At 44.0% G+C, this 24322-nt stretch overlaps 1 protein-coding gene across 2 annotated transcripts in view; it reads left to right on the top strand.

The window, feature by feature from the left end:
• The window catches only part of BRF1 (BRF1 general transcription factor IIIB subunit), a 196703-nt gene that overhangs the window by 91751 nt on the left and 80630 nt on the right, over positions 1-24322 (top strand). For both annotated transcript variants that reach the window (XR_014548191.1, XM_083614291.1), the window contains exons 8-11: positions 5378-5504; positions 14354-14393; positions 14477-14569; positions 16601-16852. Coding sequence is in view for 1 of the 2 variants with exons in the window: in XM_083614291.1 (XP_083470417.1) it covers positions 5378-5504; positions 14354-14393; positions 14477-14569; positions 16601-16852 (512 nt within the window). In the remaining variant the exon portion in view is untranslated. The remainder of the gene's footprint in view (positions 1-5377; positions 5505-14353; positions 14394-14476; positions 14570-16600; positions 16853-24322) is intronic.

The following is a 24322-nucleotide window of genomic DNA, read 5'->3' as shown; positions in this document are numbered from 1 at the left end:
TCCCAAGTCCAGTCTCTGCCATCTCCTGGTAGGACAAGGAAAGAAGTCTGGTAGAGCTGTCTCCCGACAGTATAGACAACGAGTTCTTGTTGGACTCCCACCTCCCATGAGCATCAACCAGCATAGTCAATGATCAGCTGTGGGGGGAACTGCAGTTCATCTGAAGGGCACTCCATTGCCTACCCCTGATATTGTGCAATACTGTGTTATATGGAACAATGGTCCTATCTTCCAGAATCTTCTTGGTCATTAGTTTCTGCCTTCCATCAACTGCATCCAAGTGTCGGAGCTTTATAAAATCATATACACTGGAACTGCACACTCTTAACCTGTATTGACAGTTTTTGGAGAATACATAATTATTTTGCTTGTTTGCTTGAGGGTAGGACTCAAACCAATGGCTCCAAGTTACAAGAAAGGAGATTCTGACTAAGCACCAGGAAGAACTGTTTGAAAGTAAGAGCTGTTTGACAGTGGAAGGGTCTCCCTTGGGAGCTTGTAGACTCTCCTTCCTTGGAGGCTTTTAAACAGAGGCTCGATGGCCATCTGGGTGCTTTAATTGAGATTCCTGCATTGCAGGGGGTTGGACTAGATGACCCTTGGTCTCCCTTCCGACTCTACAATTCTAGGATTCTAGGATTCTTATACTGAATGACATTTCCTTCGGCTTCACTTTGTAGGGGTGAACAAGTTCATGTACACAGCAGACTCTAGCATGGGTTATTTTTAGGAGTGGAAGAAGTGATATTCTGTTTTTTTTGGGGGGGTTGGCTTTGTGATAGGTCAGGTTCTGATGTTTTTCATGGGCATTGTATTAAACTTTTTTAACAATGAAAGAGAGCAAGATGAGGCGAGGTTATATTAAGCACTTGGGGTAGGGTGGGGAACATGCAATGTCAGTGGTTAGCGGATATGTGTCAGTCAAGACGGATCTTGAATCAGCTGTTAAGCAGATGGCTGAGAAGAGGAATTTGGGATCTTACCAAAAGGAAAAGAATGTTTGTTATGAATGGAAGTGCATGGCTTTTTTTGGTATCTGGATACAAATTTCATTGGAGAGGCACCAAGAATTGCTTTGCTAAATTAAGTAGAGGCCTGAAATACATACTAGCATAATTTCAAAGCGCTATCATTGGTTGAATGACAAGCAGCTTGCTCGCACATTAGGCAAAGATCCAATCTGAGTATCTTTCTGATATTTCTTCCAGTAACTTCACTGATCAACCTCTGTTTTCCTTCCATAGAGAAAGTGCCATTTTCCCCACAGGATTTTCCTCCAAGCGAGTCTAACATTTCAGCAAACTATTTACAACAAAGACACTAAGAATTTGCTGGTAGACTTCAGTACTTTCATTTTCACACTCGCTTAAGCAGTTGTCAGCATTGCTGTCGCTTGAGAGTTGCAGCTACAAAGTCAGTACAAAAACAACCCAAAATGGTTTGCTGTTTCTTCCTTTTGCCCTTAGACTATCATTGATCCATAGATGAGCTAGAAAAATTTTGGGTCCCCGAAGATTTCTTTGACATAGTCTGTGACACTTGTAAGAGGATTACAAGTTATGTTTGTCTAACTCTGACAGAATCATTGCTGCTTTTGCCGGAATTAGAAAGCACTTGTCTTAAGTTCAAATCTTTACAGCACCCTTGGCTTGAGTCCAAGCCATTCTTAGGTTTCCCCCCGTACATGTGGCCAAAACCTGGTTTCTTGACTAGCAATATGCTAATCATTGTGATGGGTCAGGGACTGGTATGTAGATGTCGTGATGTGAGGATACCTGCATTGTATTAGAAGAACTCCTGGGAGGTACAGCACATTTCTGCTTCTGCTCTGAACAGACACACATTGCCTTGCCTTGTTGCATTTCTGTCATTGGGGGCCAGCAATCCAGGGTCACAGTTGAAGAGCATGCTTTGGTAGCATCATAACCTGGTCTTAGCCTGTAGAGTGTTATCTCATACCAACCTGCCAGCTCGATAAGGGTCAAATCTGTTACCTGTCTCAAAGCAACCAGCCTGTTTCTATCCTCATACCTCCCTTTTTCATCTGCAGGAGATCCTATGCTGCTTCACTTTTTGCTGGCCACTTTTGAGGGTGTCGTGTTGGAGATAGGGGTTCATGGATGTGGATTCAGACAGTGCTCTCTTTTTATTGGTGAAAAACGAGGCGCTGATACTCAATATCTTGATAAAAGGCAAATCGTTTCTGTTTTACCTGAGGATTTGACCTTTAATTTGAAGGGCTTCAATTACTTGTGGTCTCTTTTGGTGGGGCAGGATCTCCAAGACCTGCAGATATTTTTTTTGTATAGATGTGGGTTGTGGGTTGTTGGTTTTTTAAAAAGTTTTGTATTGGTTATGTTCATTGTCATTGGCTTTTGGGTCTACATTATAAGTCACTTTGGATGACTTTGGTGAGGAAGGTGATTTAATAATGATAATACCAGTGCTGTGGGTGCCAGCACAAAACGACTCCCATGGGCGGCAGCAGCAACAACAAATGTGATGAAATTCTGCCCCTGTGATGCCATCACAAAAAGCACTGTGTGTGTATAGTACAGGCTTCCTCAACCTTGGCCCTCCAGATGTTTTTGGCCTACAACTCCCATGATCCCTAGCCAGCAGGACCAGTGGTCAGGGATGATGTGAATTGTAGTCTCAAAACATCTGGAGGGCCGAGGTTGAAGAAGCCTGGTATAGCAGAAGATAAGAGAGTTGGATATAATTCAACTTAGGCTAGAGCTGAACTGCTATCTGGTGTCAGCCAACCATTAAGCCAATCAGCTAGGGTGGCTCCTTTTTGCCACCTGTTCTTTTATTTCATGTGGCAAGGCCGCCGTGAGAGTTAAAAGGGCAGCCCCCAGGACCCTCCCCACCCTCTTGGGTCACAGTAGGAACAAGGGCCAGGTGTCGCATCCAGTTTCAGTTGGGGGTGGGGTTCAGTGCTGTCCCTATTCACGCCTGCTTCCAGACTGCTACCTGCTCTTCTGTATGCACTATGCATGTGTGTGCAGAATGAAGAAAATAAAACAGAGAAACTGCTTGGTGAAATAAACCAGCTATCCCATCTCTTGCTGGCAACAGGTGTCTCGATCACTGCTTCCCCCACTACCACCACCAAAACAAGCCCAGATCATTTTCTTTCTTGGTTGGTCCCAATCCAGAGGTACAGAATTATCTTGGATATCCAGTTCTGTAACTTGTAAAGACTGTAACTTTTCAGGAAGTGGAAAAAGGGGCCGATTACATTGAAAAACCTCACCTGAAGATTCAAAGTGAAGCTTGTGATGGTATGTAATGCCTTCTTGGAGAACAGTTGGTACTTGAATTCCTGCAGGATAGGTCCTCGTGGCATGAGAGATGGATGGTTCATCCACTAGGTATAGCTTTTGCCGTTTTGTGGCGTACGGTTGCTATTTCCCCCCAGTCTGAGGAGTGCTTGCAATGCAGATGCTAAGAGCAGAAGCCAGGAAATCCCTGCTTCAAGCTTCACATTCGCCTGGAGCTCATCAAGTAGTGGTTGCAAAGTGATTGTCCTTTCAGCTCCAGCTTCCTGCCAGCAGCAATATGGGGCTGATAATACTGGCCTGCCTCACAGGATTACTGCAAGAGTATATGAAGTGCTTTGAACACTTAAAATGTGCTATAAGAATGCAAAGTGTTATTAAGTACGTAGTGTTCATCACACTTGAAGTGAGGAGAGGGGGGAGAAATGCTTCTGAAAGCAGTATGGTTATTCCCAGGCCAGAGCTGATAATTTCTTGTACTCTATTGATTTGAAAGTATTGGATAAATTTCCCCCACAATTTTGTGTTTGTGTGTGTGCTAAAAAAAAACCACAACACCCAAAATGTCACTGCCCGAGCTTTGCATGTGTAACATAACATTGCACATTCATTCCCAAATATCTCAAGTTAAAGGATCTCAGATTACAGGCTTGGAAGGGACCTCTACTTTTGACTCTGTAGGCCTTGCTGTCAGTACAGGGCTGGATGACTTAAACTTGAATGCAATATGGGGGCTATCATGAATACAGTGGTGCCTCGCAAGACGAAATTAATTCGTTCCGCAAGTTTTTTCTTCTTGCGAGTTTTTCGTCTTGTGAAGCACGGTTTCCCATAGGAATGCATTGAAAATCAATTAATGCGTTCCTATGGAGACCGCTTGCCAGGCTGGCGGTGCGGAGAAGGGCTTTTCTCCCCACCGCAAGCCTTCAGGACAGGTACGGGAACAGAGGGGAAGGCGCGCAGCACTTCTCCTCTGTTCCCAGGGCTTGCGGTGGGAGGAGGGTTTTTCCTCCCCACCGCCAACATTCAGAACAGCATTCTGAATGTTGGCGGTGGGAAGGAAAACCCTCCTCCCACCGCAAGTCTTCAGGACAGCCTTCCGAAGGCTGGCGGCGGGAGGAGGTCTCTCCGCCCCACTGCCAGCCTTCGGAGGAGGTCCGAGGACAGTGGGGAAGACGCGCTGCGCTTCCCCTCTGTCCTGGAGATTTCCCTATGCGCTTTCGTCTTGCGAAGGAAGCCCATAGGGAAATTCGTTTTGCGAAGCGCCTCCAAAACGGAAAACCCTTTCGTCTAGCGGGTTTTTCGTCTTGCGAGGCGTTCGTCTTGCGGGGCACTACTGTACTTAAACAATATTGATTTATTACATTTTTTTTGAGATGAACGTAAAGCTTGTTCCTGCATTTTAATTTGACTACTGTCAAATTAAAGCGTAGTAGCGTCTTCTATTTTTGTGGAAGAAGGCTTTCTCTGAGGTCTGACCCAGTCATTTATGGAATGTATATCTGTAGAAATTTTAAAAATAATTATAAGAATTTGTACAAATGGTTTTGTTGCTTTCAGAGCTTGCATTTTTTGTATTTTATCTCATTTTTATTTTGTTATATACAGTGCTTTGATAGCTTCAGGCTGTGCTGCAGTTTATCAATTAGTCAAGTTAATGATAATTATAAAGATCGATTATAAAGGAAATTAAATGCAAGAATTTCCTTGTGACTTCACTCTTTATAACCCCGCTATCCATGGGCATATATGTTCCTGCAACTCACGATAACACTTCATACATCTGATTAAAGCTCTTGCCCTATTTAATTGTTAGTCTAAAGGTGCCATAATGTTCTTTCTTATTTTCGCTGCAGCAGATTAATATGACTGTCCCTCTGGAATTGCATTTCAATGGGCATTTTATGTTGGAAAAAGGGATTATAGGCCTTGCTTGTTGGCCATTAAAGACGGGTTATTTGAAATTGTTTTGGCTGAGATCTTTACATAGTTTTGTTTTGAATTGGGGAACATCTTTTACATCTTTTTCTGTTGGTCTGCTGTGAAATTCACGGAGAGAAATCCTGTGTTAACCTTTTCCCATGTGCTTTTAGACTTACAGAGTTTGAAGACACACCTGCAAGTCAGCTAACAATAGATGAGTTCATGACAATTGATTTGGAAGAGGAATGTGACCCTCCTTCATTTACAGCTGGTCAACGAAAGATAAAGATTCAGCAGGTGAATGCTTTTGTACGCATAGTTCTTCCTTGCTTTTGTTGCCGGAAAGGCAGTGTCTATAGAATTCTATCCTGCTTTATTCCTCCATCTGGAAGCCAAGAGCGATGAAAAAAGAACCACATGAAAGTGCAAATAATACCAGCAAGATCATATAATCGTTAGGTCAGCTCCAACACGTCATCGAAACCTGATGTGTAAAAATAATTCTCAAAAACAATCAGGATCATCCATGTGTCATGAAAAAGAAATGAAATATTTAATATCTGTTTCATCATTCATCTAAATCATTAGACCCATCCATGTGTCATGAAAAAGAAATGAAATATTTAATATCTGTTTCATCATTCATCTAAATGTGTGAACTTTCCAAAGCACCAGCACAAAGAAGACCCTGCCCTAAGCCCTTTCAGATTTTACTTTCAGCACAGAGCAAAGCATTGCCAATTGATACGTGTGAAATTTCATTGATTGGCATCAGCTTGAGCTATTGTTGATTTTGTTGATTTGTTATTCACACATTTTACAGTACACCTTCTGCATCTTTTTTACATTTTTTCATCTTAAAGCATTTCATTCAGACTTCCCAATCTAACCCTCTAAAGAAAACCTTCATTATGTTGCATCTCAATTAGTTTCTCCGCCATTCTTTACTTCCATCTTTTCCTTAGTTTCTGTTGCTGCTGCTCAGAAAATTGTTCCCACTTGCAAATTGATTCTAATGTCATCTCTTTTTAAGTATTCTCCAAGATATTCCCACTTGCCCCTTGTTTCCCTTTCATCCCAGTCCCTTATTTTGGCTGTCATACTTGCTAATCCTACGAACTCTATGAGGTTTTTGTACAGCCATTGATCTTTTGTTGGTATGGCGCTGTTATTGATTTTAATGCTTGGTTCTTTTGGGTAGGGATGACAGGAGATAATGCGGGTGGGGTGGGTGTGATAAATGGTGTTTTCCACATTGTATTGTCATCCCCCCCCATTTCCAAATTTCAGAGGTGAGTGATGGTCCTTCTATAGACAAGGTGGTACCATTTGCACATGAGAGAGGAGGTATTGACAGGCACAAAAGAACCCCAAGGCTTGCAAAAGTATAAAAAATCATTAGAAAAATAAAAGTAAGGGTAGAACTTCCCCGAACAGACCAGTGAGGATGGTGTACCCAGGGGACATGGAATGCTAGGGTGGGGGACAGAAAGCTGGATGTGGGGAGGAAATGGATTGAATATTGGTGAAGACAAGATTGACTGGAGCAGTAATAATAATAATAATAATAATAAAAATATTTATACCCCGCCCTCCCCAGCCAAGACCGGGCTCAGGGTGGCTAACAACCAATAATAAAAACAAGTTGATTAAAATACAATTTAAAAAAAGATTAAAATACAACATTAAAACATTAGGGTGCAGCCTCTTCACAGGAGGAGAAAGGAAAAAGAAAGAGGGGGAGGGAATCAAACTGATTCTAAGCCAAAGGCCAGGTGGAACAACTCTGTCTTACAGGCCCTGTGGAAAGAAATCAGATCCTGCAGGGCCCTGGTCTCATGAGACAGAGCATTCCACCAGGCCAGAGCCAGTGTTGAGAAGGCCCTGGCTCTGGTTGAGGCTAATCTAACTTCCTTAGACCTGGGACCTCTAGGGTGTTGCTATATATGGACCTTAAGGTCCTCCGTGGGGCATACCAGGAGAGGTGGTCCTGTAGGTATGAGGGTCCTAGGCCGTGAAGGGCTTTAAAGGTCAAAACCAGCACTTTAAATCTGACCCTCAGGATCATTCTACACTGCGGCATTTTGTTGCAGGCCCAGCTTGTTATTCTATATTGTCTTTTGCTCCTAGCAGAATACTGATCTATTGTTAAGTACAAACACTGTAGGTTGAATCTATTCTGGGCAATGCCATGTTGGCTTGTGTAGCCTTCAATTCATTTGTAGCACAATTTGTCTTCTGTTTCCACTGGTACCCTCATATTACATGAGCCATACTTGTTGCTGATAGAGAACTCGAAAGTTACCATCCTGCAAACAAATGCACTATCCCAACCACTCATTTTTAAATGACATAGAGCAGTGGTTAATCCTCCAAGCAGTTGGTCCTCTGAGCTACTCACTCAGAAAGAAGTTTTACTTAACCTTCCAGTGGTGTCCAAACTTTTTTCAAAGAGGGCCAGATTTGATGAGGTGAAGGGCTGTGAGGGCTGACCAAAGGGCCAACCAAAGTTGACTTTTTAAAGGATTTTTAGGATTTTACCCCAGGAAATAAACTGCCACAGGGGCGGGATTAGGCCCTCAAAACGGACTTTGGACATGCCTGCCAATTGCAAGGTTGAGGCCACTGAAGTGCATGGGGATGGCTTCATTTCAGATATTATTTAAACTCCCCCTGTCAGGGAACTGACATCGGAGCGAGAGGCGGAGGCAAGGCTCCCAAGCGATGCTGGAGAAGGGCCCAGCAGGGAGAGAGGCAACTCATTGGCTGGGGAAGGAAATCAACGTAACACCAGGGATAAAGGGGGGCAGATGGGGGAATCGGCGAGGGGGCTCCAGGACTCCTCGCCGGAGACCAGCGGGGAGAGCACGGGTCCTCCGCTACCCACACCCACCCTGCGCAGAAGACTTCCGTGCAGGGAAAGTAGGCGTAGACTTGGCGTCAAAGAACTTCTTTGCTGGAAGAAGTTCAAGAAACGCCCACTGACGGATTCTGCTAGCGACTGAAACAGCCACGAAGTGAAGGGCTGTCCAGACAGAAAAGGTTTAACCAGGCAACCTAGCCAGGAGTGGCGGCAACTTACGCACGAGCAACCCCTATAACCATTACACCCCCGTTCACCTCAATTTATCTGGTGAGAATTGCAGGCATGCTGAAATCCACCCTGCCTGCCCGTTACCCTCTGAACAAGTTCTCATTCTGGTGACTGATGCTGCCAGATGTACATTTCAGATGTCTGAAACTGGTGATAAGGACTTGGGCATGCAAGTCCAGGCTGAAAATTCAGATTCCTAGGAAACAGCCTTGGATGTTTTATTTCCTTGGATTTTTTTGAGTTTGGCCCAGAAATATACCCACCAACATGTCCAAAAAGGCAGACTTAGCTGAGCTACTCAGTACTTTTTTATTTTATCTGTATTAGCTGTGGGCTTTGGCAGGGACGGGCTAATATTTGACAGGCCCAAGTGTGCCAAGAGAAAAATGAGTCAAGTCTGCTACTGGACACACACACAGCCCTTTCAACAACTGCCAAAGAGGCATTCATTACACAGTCTAACACACATTCTGGAAAGCTGCTGAATGACCTGGGTGGTTGTGATATGCTTTTCATATTGATAAAATTATTTTAAAAAGACCCTTCCCCAGTGCACTGATAGCTCAATTTCTAACAGCTCTTCACTTCATTATGATATTACCTATTATTTATTTAGAACCATCAATGTGTAGGGTGTCTTTCTTTACATGTGAAAATGAGAAAAATCCACACCCTAAGGAATTAGAAGTCTTTTTTGAAAGAAAGAAAGAAAGAAAGAAAGAAAGAAAGAAAGAGGGAAGATGCAAGGAAAAGGGGAGGAATGCTGGCAAAGGGAAATGCCACTGGCTTCATAGAAAAAGTGGGGTTTTTGATGAGGGGCTGTAAGGAAGAATGAAATGGCATTATGGAGTAGGCATTTTGCAATGGAGGATTAGGCTATTTATGATTGCTTGTCATGAAGGCTGTTACCTCCTGCATTGAAAAAGAGTTTGGATTTGATATCCCGCTTTATCACTACCCGAAGGAGTCTCAAAGCAGCTAACATTCTCCTTTCCCTTCCTCCCCCACAACAAACACTCTGTGAGGTGAGTGGGGCTGAGAGACTTCAGAGAAGTGTGACTGGCCCAAGGTCACCCAGCAGCTGCATGTGGAGGAGCGGGGACGCGAACCCGGTTCCCCAGATTACGAATCTACCGCTCTTAACCACTACACCACACTGGCCAGTATGAAGCCAGTATGCTCTGGTATCACTGAGGATGACAAGTGGGAAAGTGCTATAGGGTCTACATCCTCCTCGTGGGCTTCCTATAGGCATATGGTTGGCCACTGAGAGCGCATTGCTGGACCAGATGGGCCACTGGGCTGACTGATCTGAGCGCTTAGGTTCTTATGCCTAGAGGGGGCAGCAAGGGTGAGTGGGTGGAGCCATTTGAGAGCAAGCCTTGCCCAGTCTTGTGTTTGGGCAGCAGAGGAGCAGCAAAGTTTGAAGAATGAAGGTCACAGGCAAGGGGTATAGGGGGAAGTGAGAGCTGAGAGATGGGTCAAGTTCTCAGAGATTTTTAAAGGATGCACTGGATGTGGGAGGGATCGAGAAAGGAGGGAGGCGTGTGATCTGAGCAACAAGGAGTGGTGGACGGTTTTGGCTGTGGAGCTTTTTGGCAGAGGCGAGAGAGGACTGAGCTGTAGCCAGGGAACGCTCAGAGAGAAGATAGTTGGAGAAGTGAGTATGTGCCAGCCCTGCATCAGCGTTTTGAATTCAGTGCCCGCCTTTGCTTGGGAAATTCCGCTGGGCACGAGCGTTTGCTCCGTTTGCAGAGCCGTCACAGTTGCTTTCAACATAATTCCTGGCAGGTTACCTGCTGTGCCCAAGTTCTCCCCATCAGCTCACCACCCTGTGCAGCGACAAATTTATTCTGACTTACAAGATTTAAAATCTTTCACACGATACGGCTAAGCTTATTTTGTTGCCTGTACATTCCTTCTCTTCTGTATGCCACTCTCATTCTTCCACCCCAATTAACCAAGGCCACAGCTGGAAAGGTATTTGCTTGTTAATTGGATCCCCCCCACCAAAAAAAAACCCCTTTTCAAGTTCTGCTCCCACTGGAGATGCCCAGGGTTGGGGGAGGAATACGATGTTACATAGAATTCTGTGTTTCAACTGGTCCATTTTTAAAAAAGCACTGCTATTAATTATGATTAAATTGCATTGGAATTGCTCCAAAACGTTGCTTGCCAAGACATGCAGAGTGTCACTAGAATCTGCTCCTGAGCTGATTGTCCTGAAATATCTAGCACTAATTTTGCATATAAATTATTATCACTGTGGGGGAAAACACACACTCCTCCTCCTCCTCCTCCTCCTCCTCCTCAGTGTTGTCTTTAAATCCTCTTTCTCCAAAAGGTTTTCTAGAGACATTTTCAAAAAGTTTTTATCCCCACCAGATCTTTGCTGAAACTTAACTTTGCCTTTTGAAACTACAACTATGTAGTTTCCAGAATGCGGCAGCTAGACTGTTGACAGGAAGCGGCCGTGAGACCACATAACACTCGTCTTGAAAGACCTACATTGGCTCCCAGTATGTTTCCGAACACAATTCAAAGTGTTGGTGCTGACCTTTAAAGCCCTAAACGGCCTTGGTCCAGTATACAGTGCTACCTCGGGTTACATACGCTTCAGGTTACAGACTCCGCTAACCCATAAATACTACCTCGGCTTAAGAACCTTGCTTCAGGATGAGAACAGAAATCACGCGGCAGTGGCATGTCAGCAGCGGGAGGCCCCATTAGCTAAAGTGGTGCTTCAGGTTAAGAACAGTTTCAGGTTAAGAATGGACCTCTGGAACGAATTAAGTACGTAAGCAGAGGTACCACTGTACCTGAAGGAGCATCTCCACCCCCATCGTTCTGCCCGGACACTGAGGTCCAGCGCCGAGGGCCTTCTGGCGGTTCCCTTGTTGCGAGAAGCCAAGTTACAGGTAACCAGGCAGAGGGCCTTCTCGGTGGTGGCACCCGCCCTGTGGAATGCCCTCCCACCAGATGTCAAAGAGAAAAACAACCACCAGACTTTTAGAAGACATCTGAAGGCAGCCCTGTGTTTAGGGAAGCTTTTAATGTTTGACGGACTATTGTATTTTAATATTCTGTTGGAAGCCGCCCAGAGTGGCTGGGGAAGCCCAGCCAGATGGGCGGGATATAAATAAATTATTATTATTATTATTATTATTATTATTATTATTATTATTATTCCGAAGGTACTTACACATTTGGATGCTGACTCATTCTGCCATGGAGGTAGTTGGGGATGATCCCAAAGGATCTATCCAAACTGGGTGGCAACATGATGCCAGAAGAGATATTTCCACCTATGTGTATAAAGCAATGGCCATAGCTCCATGGTAGAGCACAGGCACACAGAAGGTCTCTGTTTCAGTTATCAGCATTCCTTTTATGAAGCTCAGACAGCAGTTGATGGGAAAGACCTCTTTGTGAGACCCCAAACAGCCAGCCTGAGCAAACAATGCTGGGCTGGGTGTTAAACTAGTCTACACCCTATAAGACAGTGGCTTAGAATAGGGGTTGCTAACCTTTTTGTCCCAGCGAACACATTTCAGATTTTGAAAGAGTGCCCTGGGTGCCCGTCACAAAGTGGCTGCCATGAGGGTGTGGCATAATACAAAATTGCCACCGGCATAAAACGAAGTGAGAGAAAGTACAGTCATTGCTGCACCCACCACCCTGGGACAACCTCTTGCTCACCATGTGAAGACAGCTTTTGACTGCTGGTACAAGAGGAAGATACAGAACACAGCTACTCAAATGATGAGCCGGCCAGAGCATCTTTCTTACAAGGAATGAATAAGGATGTTACAGATTTTAGTTGAGAAAACAGTGGATTTAAGTGGGGTGGGGTGCTAATAGAGGTTTATAAAATTACCAAATTGTGTGGGGTAATTAGACAGGGAGGGATTGTTCACTTTCAGAGTACTAGATGTTGTCACCCAATGAAATCGACTGCCTTAACACTGCTCAGTCCGGGCAAGAGAGGTTCTTGTTTATGAGGAGAGAAGTTTCCTATTCAATAGCAATCAGGCACCTTGTGCATGTTTGTGCGTACACTTGAGTCAGCAGTGGGAAAATCTGCATACTTAGATTGTAGAGACAAAATTGAGTATCCCATTAAATATAAAGCCCTATAAATGCCATGCATTGAATGTGGTCTTTTGAGAAATAGCCAGTTTGTGATGGCTATAAATGCAGTTGGTGTCCCTCTCCCTGTGACATTTATGGCAGCCACAGACAGTAAAATGTAGGGCTAATCCATTGCAATTTCCCTGTTGGTACATGAGAGCCATTATGCCTTTACTGTGCAAAATGAGTACTCTCTGCACTCTCTTTATTTTTGATGATGATGTTTATTTTAATTATCTGATGCTTAGGAAGCACCAGACAGACCTCTTTCCTGGGCAGTTGCAACCAATCTACAACTTGTCAGAAGTTGCCTTGAACTAGGTCAGAGTATTTGTCCATCTAGCCCAATGTTGTATGCTTTCACTGGCAGCAGCTCTCTAAGGTCTTAGACTGAGGACTTGCCCATCTCCTGCTACATCATCAGCTTCATTGAACATGGTAGGAACTGAACCTGGGGTCTTCTGCATGCAACGTATGTGCCCCACCATTGAGCCAATGTGTGCAGGTGGCCATATGAAGTGGATATGGCAGATATGGCCCACCAAACTGTCTAGGTCCCTTCCTTTCAGCATTTGGGTATAAGTGAAGTACTCATTTGTTTAATCATGGGTCATTATTACAAATACAGTGGTACCTCGGGTTAAGAACTTAATTCGTTCTGGAGGTCCGTTCTTAACCAGAAACTGTTCTTAATCTGAAGCACCACTTTGGCTAATGGGGCCTCCTGCTGCCGCCGCACAATTTCTGTTCTCATCCTGAAGCAAAGTTCTTAACCCGAGGCACTATTTCTGGGTTAGCAGAGTCTGTAACCTGAAGCGTCTGTAACCCGAGGTACCACTGTAAAGTGAATGATGTACAGTGGATGCTTGGGTTGCAAATGTGATCCGTGTGGGATGCACATTCGCAACCTGCAGCGTTGGCAACCCGCAGCGGTGCGTCTGCGCATGCGTGGATTGCGATTCAGCGCTTCTGTGCATGCGCAAAGCACGATTTAGCGCTTCTGCGCTTGCGCGACTGCCAAAACCCAGAAGTAACCCGTTTCGGAACTTCTGGGTTTCGGCGGTCCGTAACCCCCCAAAAATGCAACCTGAAGCGTCTGTAACCGGAGGTATGACTGTATTAGAGAATCTGAATGTAAGGCATGTTCTTTGCCGCTTAGAGATGGAGCCCCCTATAATTTTTAAGAGCTGGTTCATCTGTTTCTGTATCTAAAGATTATGACTTGAACCTTTTGAAAATTACATGCAAATCATTAATGAGACAGTGAAGTGGCCAGATTCAAATCCTCACTCAGCCATGAAAATGGGTGGATGACCTTGGGCAACTAACTTTCTCTGTCTCCTAAATTGCTTTCTAGATTGATTATGAGCCCATCTTACCCTGCTGTGAATTCAGAATGTCCACCTATCCTGTCATCAAATCTGTGTACTTAATTCTGGATTTCAGCTCCCCCACCCCCGGTCAAAGGGCTAATTTTGAGAAACCTAGCACCCCAGCATTTATGAATGTCAGGTATACCGCCAAACTTTGTAATACCCAGTGGGGTTTTGTTGCATTTGCTTTTGGTTGCAAGTTTCAGAGCGAATAAAGTAAACCAAAGAATCTAACAAATACCTTTTGTGAGTTTTTCTTTGATTATTGGATTGAGGCATGAATCTAGCGGAGAGTTTCAAGCAGTATTTTAAATCTAGTTTCCAGTCCTTTTCTTTTGTTGTGTCCTAGATCATAGGGCTCTCTTGTGCATTGTAAACCCCAGATGCAATCCATACCTGTTTAGTTCATGCACAACTGTTGATTTTGAACGTTGTCAGGCCTGCTGAAGAATATATCTTTTACAGGATATAGTTATTGGTGCTTGTAAATCTTCCTAACGTACAGTTTGGTTCTGTTGCTCATTTGTCTTCCTTTCTCCTTTCTCCAGCTTGAGAAGGAGCTGTCTAAAAAGCTTGAAGAGTTAGAAGGTAGAGGCTGCATTTCATTCAATTGTCTTATTTCTGCCACATTGTGTTTGTGCACTGGTGACAATTATTTGTATGTACCGCAGGTGAAATATCAAGCTACCAAGATGAAATAGAGATTGAGTTAGAAAATAGCAGACCAAAAGCAAAAGGAGTTTATGCAAATTTCAGTAAAGACGGTAAGTCTGTTTAAAATCCCTTAATCAGGAGTATGTTAAATGTGAGAATGATTTTACCATAGTTTTGAATTTGGGTATATAAGTGCATCAGTTTGGAACATAGAGCAAAATGAAATATTTCATTTGTAAGCTAGGAATGACGCAGGAAGAGTTGGATTTTCTAACAGAGTTGGGGAATTTGTGATACCTCTTTCAGTGTTGTTAGCCCTAACTAGACGAATTGAGAGTTTTGCATTGACTTTTAAAAATTATTGGTAGAGAAATCAAATAGCTTCCAGGGAAGAGAGCAGGCATTGGTATTGGTGAATGTCTTCCCAGATGATATGTCTACTCAACTGCAGAACTTTGTAAGTACGTATGTGTCAGAGCTACCCTAGGTCCCAGCTCACAAAGGACCAACGCTGCTTCGTTGTTAAGTACAAAAGTCTTTATTGAAGTTCAGTTTCACTTCCAAAGCCGCAGCGCGCAGCTCTACGTCTCAACCGTTAGACCGCTGATGCTCCGTCTGAGTCTCCTCCCCCTTGACACCAATTTAAGATTCTAGCCTTGCTCCACCTTTTCCGCTGCTCTTTCCTCCTCTGGGTCCGCCTGCCCGCCGGGGTCTCGCCCCTTCTAGCCTCCTCTGAGGCTGATTCCCCTGAGCCTTCTCCCTCCCTCCGGCGGGCTTTAGGAGCTGGTTCCCCATCCGGGTCTCCTGCTGTCCCGCACGCCTGCACATTTGAACTTGGCGCGCGCGCCCAGCCAGCAGCTTTCCTCCTGACCGTTTCACTGCTGCTGTCACTGCTTCCCCCTTCGGGGGGGCTAGCTGCAACTGACCTCCCTTCCGTTCCCCCACTCTCCGATGGAGGCGTGGTCAGCCCTGACTCCCTCTCTGGAGGAGACGCTGGCCCTGACACATGTGACTCTTCCCCCCCACTACGCTCTGGTGGGGAAACTGGTCCCGATCCTCCACTGCTGTTTTGGGGTTCCCCTCTGGCTCCTTGTTTATGGTGCGTCCCCCCTGGGACCCCCCTTGCCCTGACCATCGGCGCCCCCTTCTGGGAATCTTCTGATTCGCTGGAGAAGCTCATGGAATCTCTCGGGCCACTGTCATACTCCCCTACGCTGCCCTCGGATTCTTCCCCTTCGCTCTCCAATTCCTCTCTCCCCATTGCTCCTGCTCCTGATTCCCTGACAGTATGGGATATAAATAGCTTCATTTCCCTTCCCAACCTTTTCAAGCTCCCAGTCACCAGAAATGCATTAAAAACGGACATACAGGAAAGTAGTAAAATATATGATGGTGCCCATCTGTGTTGGACTCATTGATTTAAAAATAAAACAAAATTGAAGACTGCGGAATAATGCATCTCTATCTTTACATTTCATTGTTCAGATAATTTCATTGGTTACATTGGCATCTGTGTGAGGGAGCTTTTAATCAAGAGATTGTGGTCTTCCAACTCTTAAGGAGTGGGATTTCTGAAAGCTGGAAGCTGTGAAGGCAACCTTTCTTGTGCCAGTAGCCCAACTTTGAAGCACTGTGAGCAGGCCTGTCAGCCGCTAATTGGGGAAACTGATCCTCTGGTGGTCTCAGCAAAGTCTCTTGCTGGGCGAGTACTCATAGCTGGAGCTGGACCTAGGAATGATGGAGGGGTGCTGGGCAGATGTTTCCTTTCGTTTTGGTGGCTTCAACCAAATTTTAGCAATTGCCCCCTTTACAATGTGGTGAAACACCACAGTTAAAACTGCTAAATATTGAATTAATTCACAATGGCATTGGTTTTGCTCATAAAGCAGCCTCTTCACCAACCACCACATCTTTAGAGGGCATGTTTCCAGCTCTGTTCACACCTTCAATATGCATTCACTGAGCGGAGGGGAGTGTGGCTCTGATGTTTGTTTTTTGACAAGGACGAGTAATGAACTCACGCTAGAAAGAAATAGGGATTGTGAGAGATTCTTAGGAGTCTAAAGAAGCCTGCCAGCAGCATATAGCACACATCTGTTTTAACATTTTTGATGAAATTATTTGATCCTCTCCCTATAAAGACTGCATGGAAGACAATGCCTCGAGTATATTTGGAGAAGAGGAGGGAGAAGACGAAGAACTGGAAGCAGCTGCGAATCATTTAAACAAGGACTTCTACAGTGAACTTCTGGATAAAGACAGGTCAAAGGAAAAAGAGTCTCCTCTGAGGCCACCTGCCCTGGAATCCCTGCTTGGCCCTCTCCCTACAGCCGCCAGTCTTGGAATAACAGAATCTATAAAAGAATGCATATTGACTAAGGATCGAGACCACAGTAAGTACGACCTGAGTTAGACATATGAATTGAGTTGCGAAGCACAAGAGGCTCTCGTTGTTCACTGGAATTTCACTTTTGTACCAAATTGGAGCTTGCTACTCTGTGATGGGGATTGGTGGAGGCTTTTGTCAGTGTTTGCTGCATCAGCCCAGTGGCCATAGGGGCTGAGAGCTTCAAAACAGAGTGAGAGAACTCTTAGGTGACACGTGGAGAAAAGCACATTTAGGTGATGCTGTGCCTTAATTAGCTTTGTAATAAGGTGATCATGCCATGGGCTATCCTTTCATTGTGCAGTTTTACTGCCAGTATTATGTTTTAACTTTTCTTGGAAGTATATTTGGAACTAATGGCTTACATACCGACATATGTTGTCTGTATAATGAATATTATATGGACAACATATGCTAATACGTAAACCATTCATTTCCCTTCCTTCCCTGTGAATTTTTAAGCCTCTAGACTGAAGAGATTTGCCTTGTATTTTCCTTAATTTTTTTTTGTGTTTCACCTTGACTTTCATATATATCGTTTCGTACTCTCAAGATTCGTGGCTATTGGTGTGAATGCTCTTGGAATGTTTGTAGGATCTCATATTGTCTTGGGATCAGTTTCTGCTCATGTGATGTGTTCTACATGTCATTAAATTTACCCCGGTTTTAACCATCCTCTCCCAGGGATTGTCAACAAGTCATTATGCCAGCCTTCTTCAACCTTGAGCCCCTACATGTTGTTGGCCTACAACTTCCATCATTCCTAAGCACTGGCTAAGCTGGTTGAGGCTGATGAGGATTAGAGTTCAACAGCATCTGGGTCTGGGGATCCAAGGTTGACAAATTCTGCATTATACAGAGGCTCACCCAGCCTTGTATAGTGGCACCAAGATATTATTGGGTGATATTCAACTAAATAGTTGCACTGGTGCAACGATTAGCACTAGTGCAATGAGATTTCCCTCCTCTTCTTCCCCCATGTGTGCTCTGTGCTGCTCCAGAGGGTTGGGAGAAACCCCCGAACATATTTAATGTGGAAGGAGAGGGGAGAAACGTTCTGTTTCACAAGGATCAAACCTTGCTTCAAAATGTCTTCTATAGGCTTCCTGGAAGCATGTGGTTGGTCACTGTGGAAAACAGGATGCTGGACAATGTCTGTAATTTGACCAACTATATCGGTACAGTAGCAGCCTTCAGATACAGAAAGTACTTCTTGCTAAACGAAGAATGGGATGTGATTACAAAGCTGCTTCTCGGTTCAGTTTTCAGAGCCAATACAGTATCTGTTCTTTTTCTGTTCCTCTGACCATCCATTCCACTGCTGTGTCTTACTCACTTTGCATTATTGCAAGCTTCCGCCAGCTTTTTACACCCGCCTTTAATCCTCACCTCAGATTTACTTCATGACCTTCAGGAATCCACAACATTTAGATCTCAAGCAATGCCAAATAAATGGTAAATGGTAGTGCAGTGTGCAGTCATTTTTGTCTCATGCAGTATGTTTTCTCTAAGGAACATGGTAAGAAGGCTCAGATCATTATTGTGCTTCCATCTGTTTACTGGAACATGTGCAGTTGTTTGCTTAAAAACTGCTTGCTTTCGTTTTGCTGTTTGCTTCGAGGTAAATCGTGCTTCTTTCCAGCAATGTCCCTGATCCCCACTACTCCCTTCTTCACTCTTATTGAGGCATGGATTCCATTTTATACTTCTTAGTACCACTTGTCAAAATTCTTTAATATGTGGCTTCTTAGGCATGTAGTTGCCCTAATGAAAGCCCCTGGAAATGTGCAAATTGCTTTTGCAGTCTGCTCTTAATGTATATTCCATGTACCGTATCATGCTGAAAAGGTCTCTTTAAGTGGGCGATGATAAATCTCGGTCAGAGCAAACCCTTCAAGTCGAACCTTCTGTGTACAGCTCATAAATCTGGCAGTCTTTATAGACTATTGTATCTGTGATTGAGCCTTCATTATGCTGTTAATGAGATGTGAAAATCTTGCTGCAGACGGCTTGATAAAGTTGGAGCCTCCCTTCAGCCCCCTCCCCCAGATGCTCCATATACAATTTCCAGTATCTGAATTCTTTGCTATGGATTGTCTCCAATTTATATGATTTTGACCCAAACACCGGCAGAAGAAAACAATTTTGTTGCTTAACAATCTGTTGACTGCACATAAAAATGTATGCTCTTTTGAATGGTGATAGGCTCAAGTGCCACTCAGCAAGACCTGCTCTTTTGACTGAAGAAATCTTTCATCTGAGTTGGCAGCATATGCTAATGAAAACATGCCCAGTGCTTTGGGGTTTCTAGGATTTGGTTGAGACTGATTGCAAGGGAAAATTTTGCAACCCCTGTGAACCCAAAGGTGACTTCAGATGTTCATTGAAACTGGAAGAGTAGAAGTTATGCTTCCAGTCTAATTAATTTTAAAAGCTTGTGGAGTCGGGAGTCAGTGGGTGACTTGTTCTATATGAGATCTCACTGCCCTTAGAATGGAAAGTTCTTAACTTTTGGGTTCTTGACCTAGAACTGCTGTTTAATAGGCCTTTACCCATTTGCAACATCCCCTAGAAGAGGTGCAGTAGCTCAGTGGTAGAGCCCCTGTTGTGCATGCAAAAATCCCCAATCTCTCCCAGTAGGACTGAGAAGGACCTGGGGAGATGCTGCTGATCATTGTAGGTGATACTGAGCCTGGTTGACCAACAGTCTGATTCAATAGATGGTAACTTCCTTTGTTCCTACCATGAAGACTTTGCCTCAGACTTTTGTCCCTTGTTAACTTCTGGATTAGATTGCTGTCATGCACCGTCTGTGCGGGCATCTTTGAAGACTGCTCAGGAACTGCACCTGGCCAGAATGTCAGGATCCTGTTTAGGCCTGGCCTAAGAGGCTATAGTGCTCCTCTTCTTATTTAGGTATGTTGCTCATCCGTTGGGTTCTGAGCAGTAGGACCTAGGAGAGCAGGTTTCAGATTCCCACTCTGCCTTGAAGCTCACTGGGTGACTTTGGGCCAGTCATTACTCCTCAGTCTAACTTTCCACACAGGGTTGTTGTGAGGACTTGAGCTTCTTGGAGTAATGGTGGGGTTTGTTTATTTAAAGCATTTTTATCTTGCTTTTCACCCCAAAAAATCCCAGAGCAACTTACAAATACCAGCAATAAGTCAGTGATAGTAGTAGTAGTAGTAGTAGTAATGATGATGATGATGATGTCATCTGTTGGCAAGAGGGGCTAGGATTGTCTTGGTAATGCCACCCAGCCTTCAGAAATCACTTTAAGGCTCGCCCCCTGACTATTTCAGTGTCGTCTTCCAGGAAACTAGTAAAAAAAGCTGTTTATGAGAGCAGACTTCTTATGAGAACTTTTTCCCTTTAAAAAAATGCCTGAAGTAGGAAATTGAATTCAGAGTGGTTTTATGACTTGGTTATATATTTGGATTTATTTTTAAGTGTTGATCTGATGGCATTTCATGTATATTGTACTGCGTCTTATGCTTTACAAGCTATTATGAAAGTGTTTTTGGGACGTGGAGTAGAAATTTGAGTTAATAATTAATCATAATTATAAACACGATGCAATTATTTATCCTTGCCATCTTTTTCCAAACTGCTGGATTTGGGTTTCAGGACCTAGTAGGTTCGCATGCGATAAACATCGGCAGTGTACTTTTCTTAAGGACACAGCTGTGTTTTTTGTTTTGGCAGGGATCTTCTACTGAACATCATGATTGATGATGTCACTCATTAACTTGGCAGAGTTGCATCTACTTTTGGCAGACTTGGGCATGTTTGAACGTGGTGCTGCTGTGTCAACAAAAGTTGTTTTATACCAAGCATTCTCTCCTTATAGGCCTTTATGTGGAACAAATTCACATACTGGCCACCGACCGACGACATGAGGCAACTGCATTGCTTCCTTCTGTTCTTCTTGTGGCAAAGTTTCAGGTGCAGAGCCTGCCATCTAGCATACAAAGGAACTTTGTCCTCTCCCGACTTCTTTTTGGATGTTGAGCTGTGTGTGTGTGTGTATTGATGACCGCCATCTTCTTTCTCCCTTCTGTATGCACCAGCCTTTGAGATTCATATTTCATTTTGATGGGGTGCTCTATCATCATACAGGAGAGGTGCCTTCGGGGTCATGAACAACGAGATGGAGGTAGAAAGAACTTGAACCCATAAGTGGTGAGGGGGCGAGGGGGAAAGACCACCGGCTCACTGGATGGATTGCATCCTTTGTCCGCATCTGAGCTCATTGCAGTCAATTATTTGGATGAGTAGTCACTGGGAGCTAGTAAAAAGAATGTCTCCTTTGCCCATTTCTCTCTCTGTTTCATTTAACCTAGAAACTTCTTATTATAATAACCGGCAATCATATTGATCTTGCTTATTACAGAAGCATTATAGAAGATGACAACTTAGCGATCAAATGGAGCTTTCATTGGATTCAAGTGAAAATGAAACCCATTAGAGAACTGTTATTTAAGCAGTTATCATTGCGTTGACTGAAATGTCAAACTAGTAGCCTTCCAAGACTGTATCCAACACAGAGAAGACTCATCACCACACTTTCAGCTGTGGATGAAGATTTATTAATCTGTGCTAAAGAGCCATAGACCTTGCCCTTGGCAGGAGGTGATACAAGGAAACACAGAATTCTGCTGGGGTTAACTGCTTTGAAGACAGAATGACAAATGATCAATAAATATACAGAGTGATGAGGTACCTTGGGTATGTTTTACTGGGTTTACATTTTGCCCTAGATGACCTCTCTTTATAACTTTGACCTCATTGGATAGTACCATTATCTTAGTGCTTTTTAAAAAACAACCACCCTAAACCATAGAGGGAGAAGACAAATTATGGGTCACACGAGAGATCTAATGTAAGGTCTTGGAAAACCAGCCTTTTGTGCGTCAAATTTTGTCCCCTGATCCCACAAGCCTGCCATCTTCAACCATGTAATCTGTTTTTGGCCCTTTGGATGTTGGCAATGAATATAAAGAAACAAATAATAAATAGCAGGTTATTTGCCCTATTTGTATTTGTCTCTCAAGCCCAACTGAGGGTCTTTTCCTGCCGGAGCACTTGTTTCATGCTTAAATTTGTCCTATTAGAACAAAGGGGATGTAAATATGCTTAACCTTGGTTGCGCCTTGCCTTCGTGAATTTCACAGGTGATGAAAGATTTGGTCCTAGGGGGCTTTGTTGTGGGAACTCCTGTTGTGCAAAGGTGCTATGATGAGTCAAAATGGCAAGCAGGTGATACATGGCAGGTTACTTTTCCTGTTTAGTGTGTTGGCGTTTTGAGGAGTGAATTTTGTGGGGTTTTGCACCGTAAAGGTATTTTAAACAGATGTTTTATCACTTTAGCATGTTCTTCTACTCATGCTGCAATCCTTGTAGCTTTGTTGGATGTTTGTGGTTGGTGATTTTTATTTTTTAGTTACAATAATGTGCAATTTCAAAGGGGGAAACATCATCAGGGAAGGACTCCCCTCTGCCAGATCACTTGCCCATATTTTTTACCCTGACCTGCTGAAACCTATGGGTTACCTGAATTGTTTCTTTTGCAAAAGTGAAAGCAACTTGGGATGACTGATTTGGGGGCTGGAAAATGTTAAAAGTCCATTTTCTTTGCATAAGCCTCTCCCACCAAACTTAAACCTCAGTGGTTTAATATTTGTAAAACTAAAGGCTGTAAGAAGAATAACAAAATCATGTGTATTTCTGTCCTAAGACTTGTATAGTTTAAGAACAGTCTAAAACCTGATGAGTTCAGCTAAAATTCAGATGAATTGCAAGTTAAAGCTGAAATTGCATATAACAGAACACACAAAATTCTTGATAGAGCGTGTCTAACAGTTCCCTGTGCTACAGAATAACTGCATATTGGCTCAATAATCATAACGCTTACCAGAATAAGAAGTGTGTTTGTGTGTGGATAAATTTACTGTCGGTAATGAAAGCTGTAGGTAGTCCTTCAAACGGAAGAGGTCAAATTAATGACCTCAGAAAGTTATTTATTTGCTTCTACTGTAATGTATAATGTGCTTAAGTAATCAGTTGCCTGCCTTCTTAACCTGGCTGAGATGCAATGATGGCTAACTGATGTAAAGAAGGCAATAACCCCTGAAAAACAAACAAAGGATGTGAATACATAGAGATCCCATTAAGGAGCAGAAATAAGGAACAGCCGTCTCTCGAGATGTGTTGGGTGGGTCTTATGGCGTGGTTCTGGGAGATATCCTTAAGGGCACAAAATAGGCTTTGAAAGAGAAAATATCAGTACCGTGATTGGTAAAATAAGAAGCATGTCCTAGTGCACTTTATTCTTTTGTATAAATGCTACAGGCCATTCTTATCACAGAAGGGAGGAGGGTAAAAGGAGGCTGATATACAAGATCATTTACAAGGGAACAATGTATAGTGTGTGATATGTATACCTTGAATTTATGATCCAAGGGGGGAAAAGGCTGCCAATAGAAGAAGAAGAAGAAGAGTTTGGATTTGATATCCCGCCTTTTCACTTCCTTCAGGAGTCTCAAAGCGGCTAACAATCTCCTTTCCCTTCCTCCCCCACAACAAACACTCTGTGAGGTGAGTGGGGCTGAGAGACTTCAGAGAAGTGTGACTGGCCCAAGGTCACCCAGCAGCTGCATGTGGAGGAGCGGAGACACGAACCCGGTTCCCCAGATTATGAGACTACCGCTCTTAACCACTACACCACACTGGCTCTCCACAAACTCACAAGCATCCCTGGAGAGCTTTCTTGCCTCTTCTGTCAGTAGGGGGTAATGGGGAGTCCATTTGAATACCCAGAGCCTTCCCCCACCCCATAGAAGAGGACGGGTGAGGACAGATGACCATTTATCAAGGGGTAGTTTACCACAAGGGACGCGGGTGGCGCTGTGGGTTAAACCACAGAGCCTAGGACTTGCCAATTGGAAGGTCGTCGGTTCGAATCCCGCGACAGGGTGAGCTCCCGTTGCTCGGTCCCTGCTCCTGCCAACCTAGCAGTTTGAAAGCACATCAAAGTGCAAGTAGATCAATAGGTGCCGCTCCGGCGGGAAGGTAAACGGCGTTTCCATGCGCTGCTCCGGTTTGCCAGAAGTGGCTTAGTCATGCTGGCCACATGACCCAGAAGCTGTACGCCGGCTCCCTTGGCCAATAAAGCGAGATGAACACTGCAACCCCAGAGTCGGTCACGACTGGACCTAATGGTCAGGGGTCCTTTACCTAGTTTACCACAATATGTGTATAAGTACTTTGTAAGCCGGTTGTCTGCGACATCCTGCCAAGTGGGGAGGATTTTTTTTTTAATTTCCGTTACTACTATTTCCCTAGATCTCTAGTCAGGTGTACCCCTTGATAACTGGGTTGCAATATTTAGCCCTCTGGCTGAAAAAGGTCTCCCACCCCAAGGTTATTATACCACTGAAGGGTCTTGGATGACATAAGAGAGATTGGCTAAGGGATG

This window comes from Podarcis filfolensis, assembly GCF_964270895.1.
Source record: "Podarcis filfolensis genome assembly, chromosome: 1".
Lineage (NCBI taxonomy): Eukaryota > Metazoa > Chordata > Lepidosauria > Squamata > Lacertidae > Podarcis > Podarcis filfolensis.
This window is presented reverse-complemented; position numbering and strand designations above follow the sequence as displayed.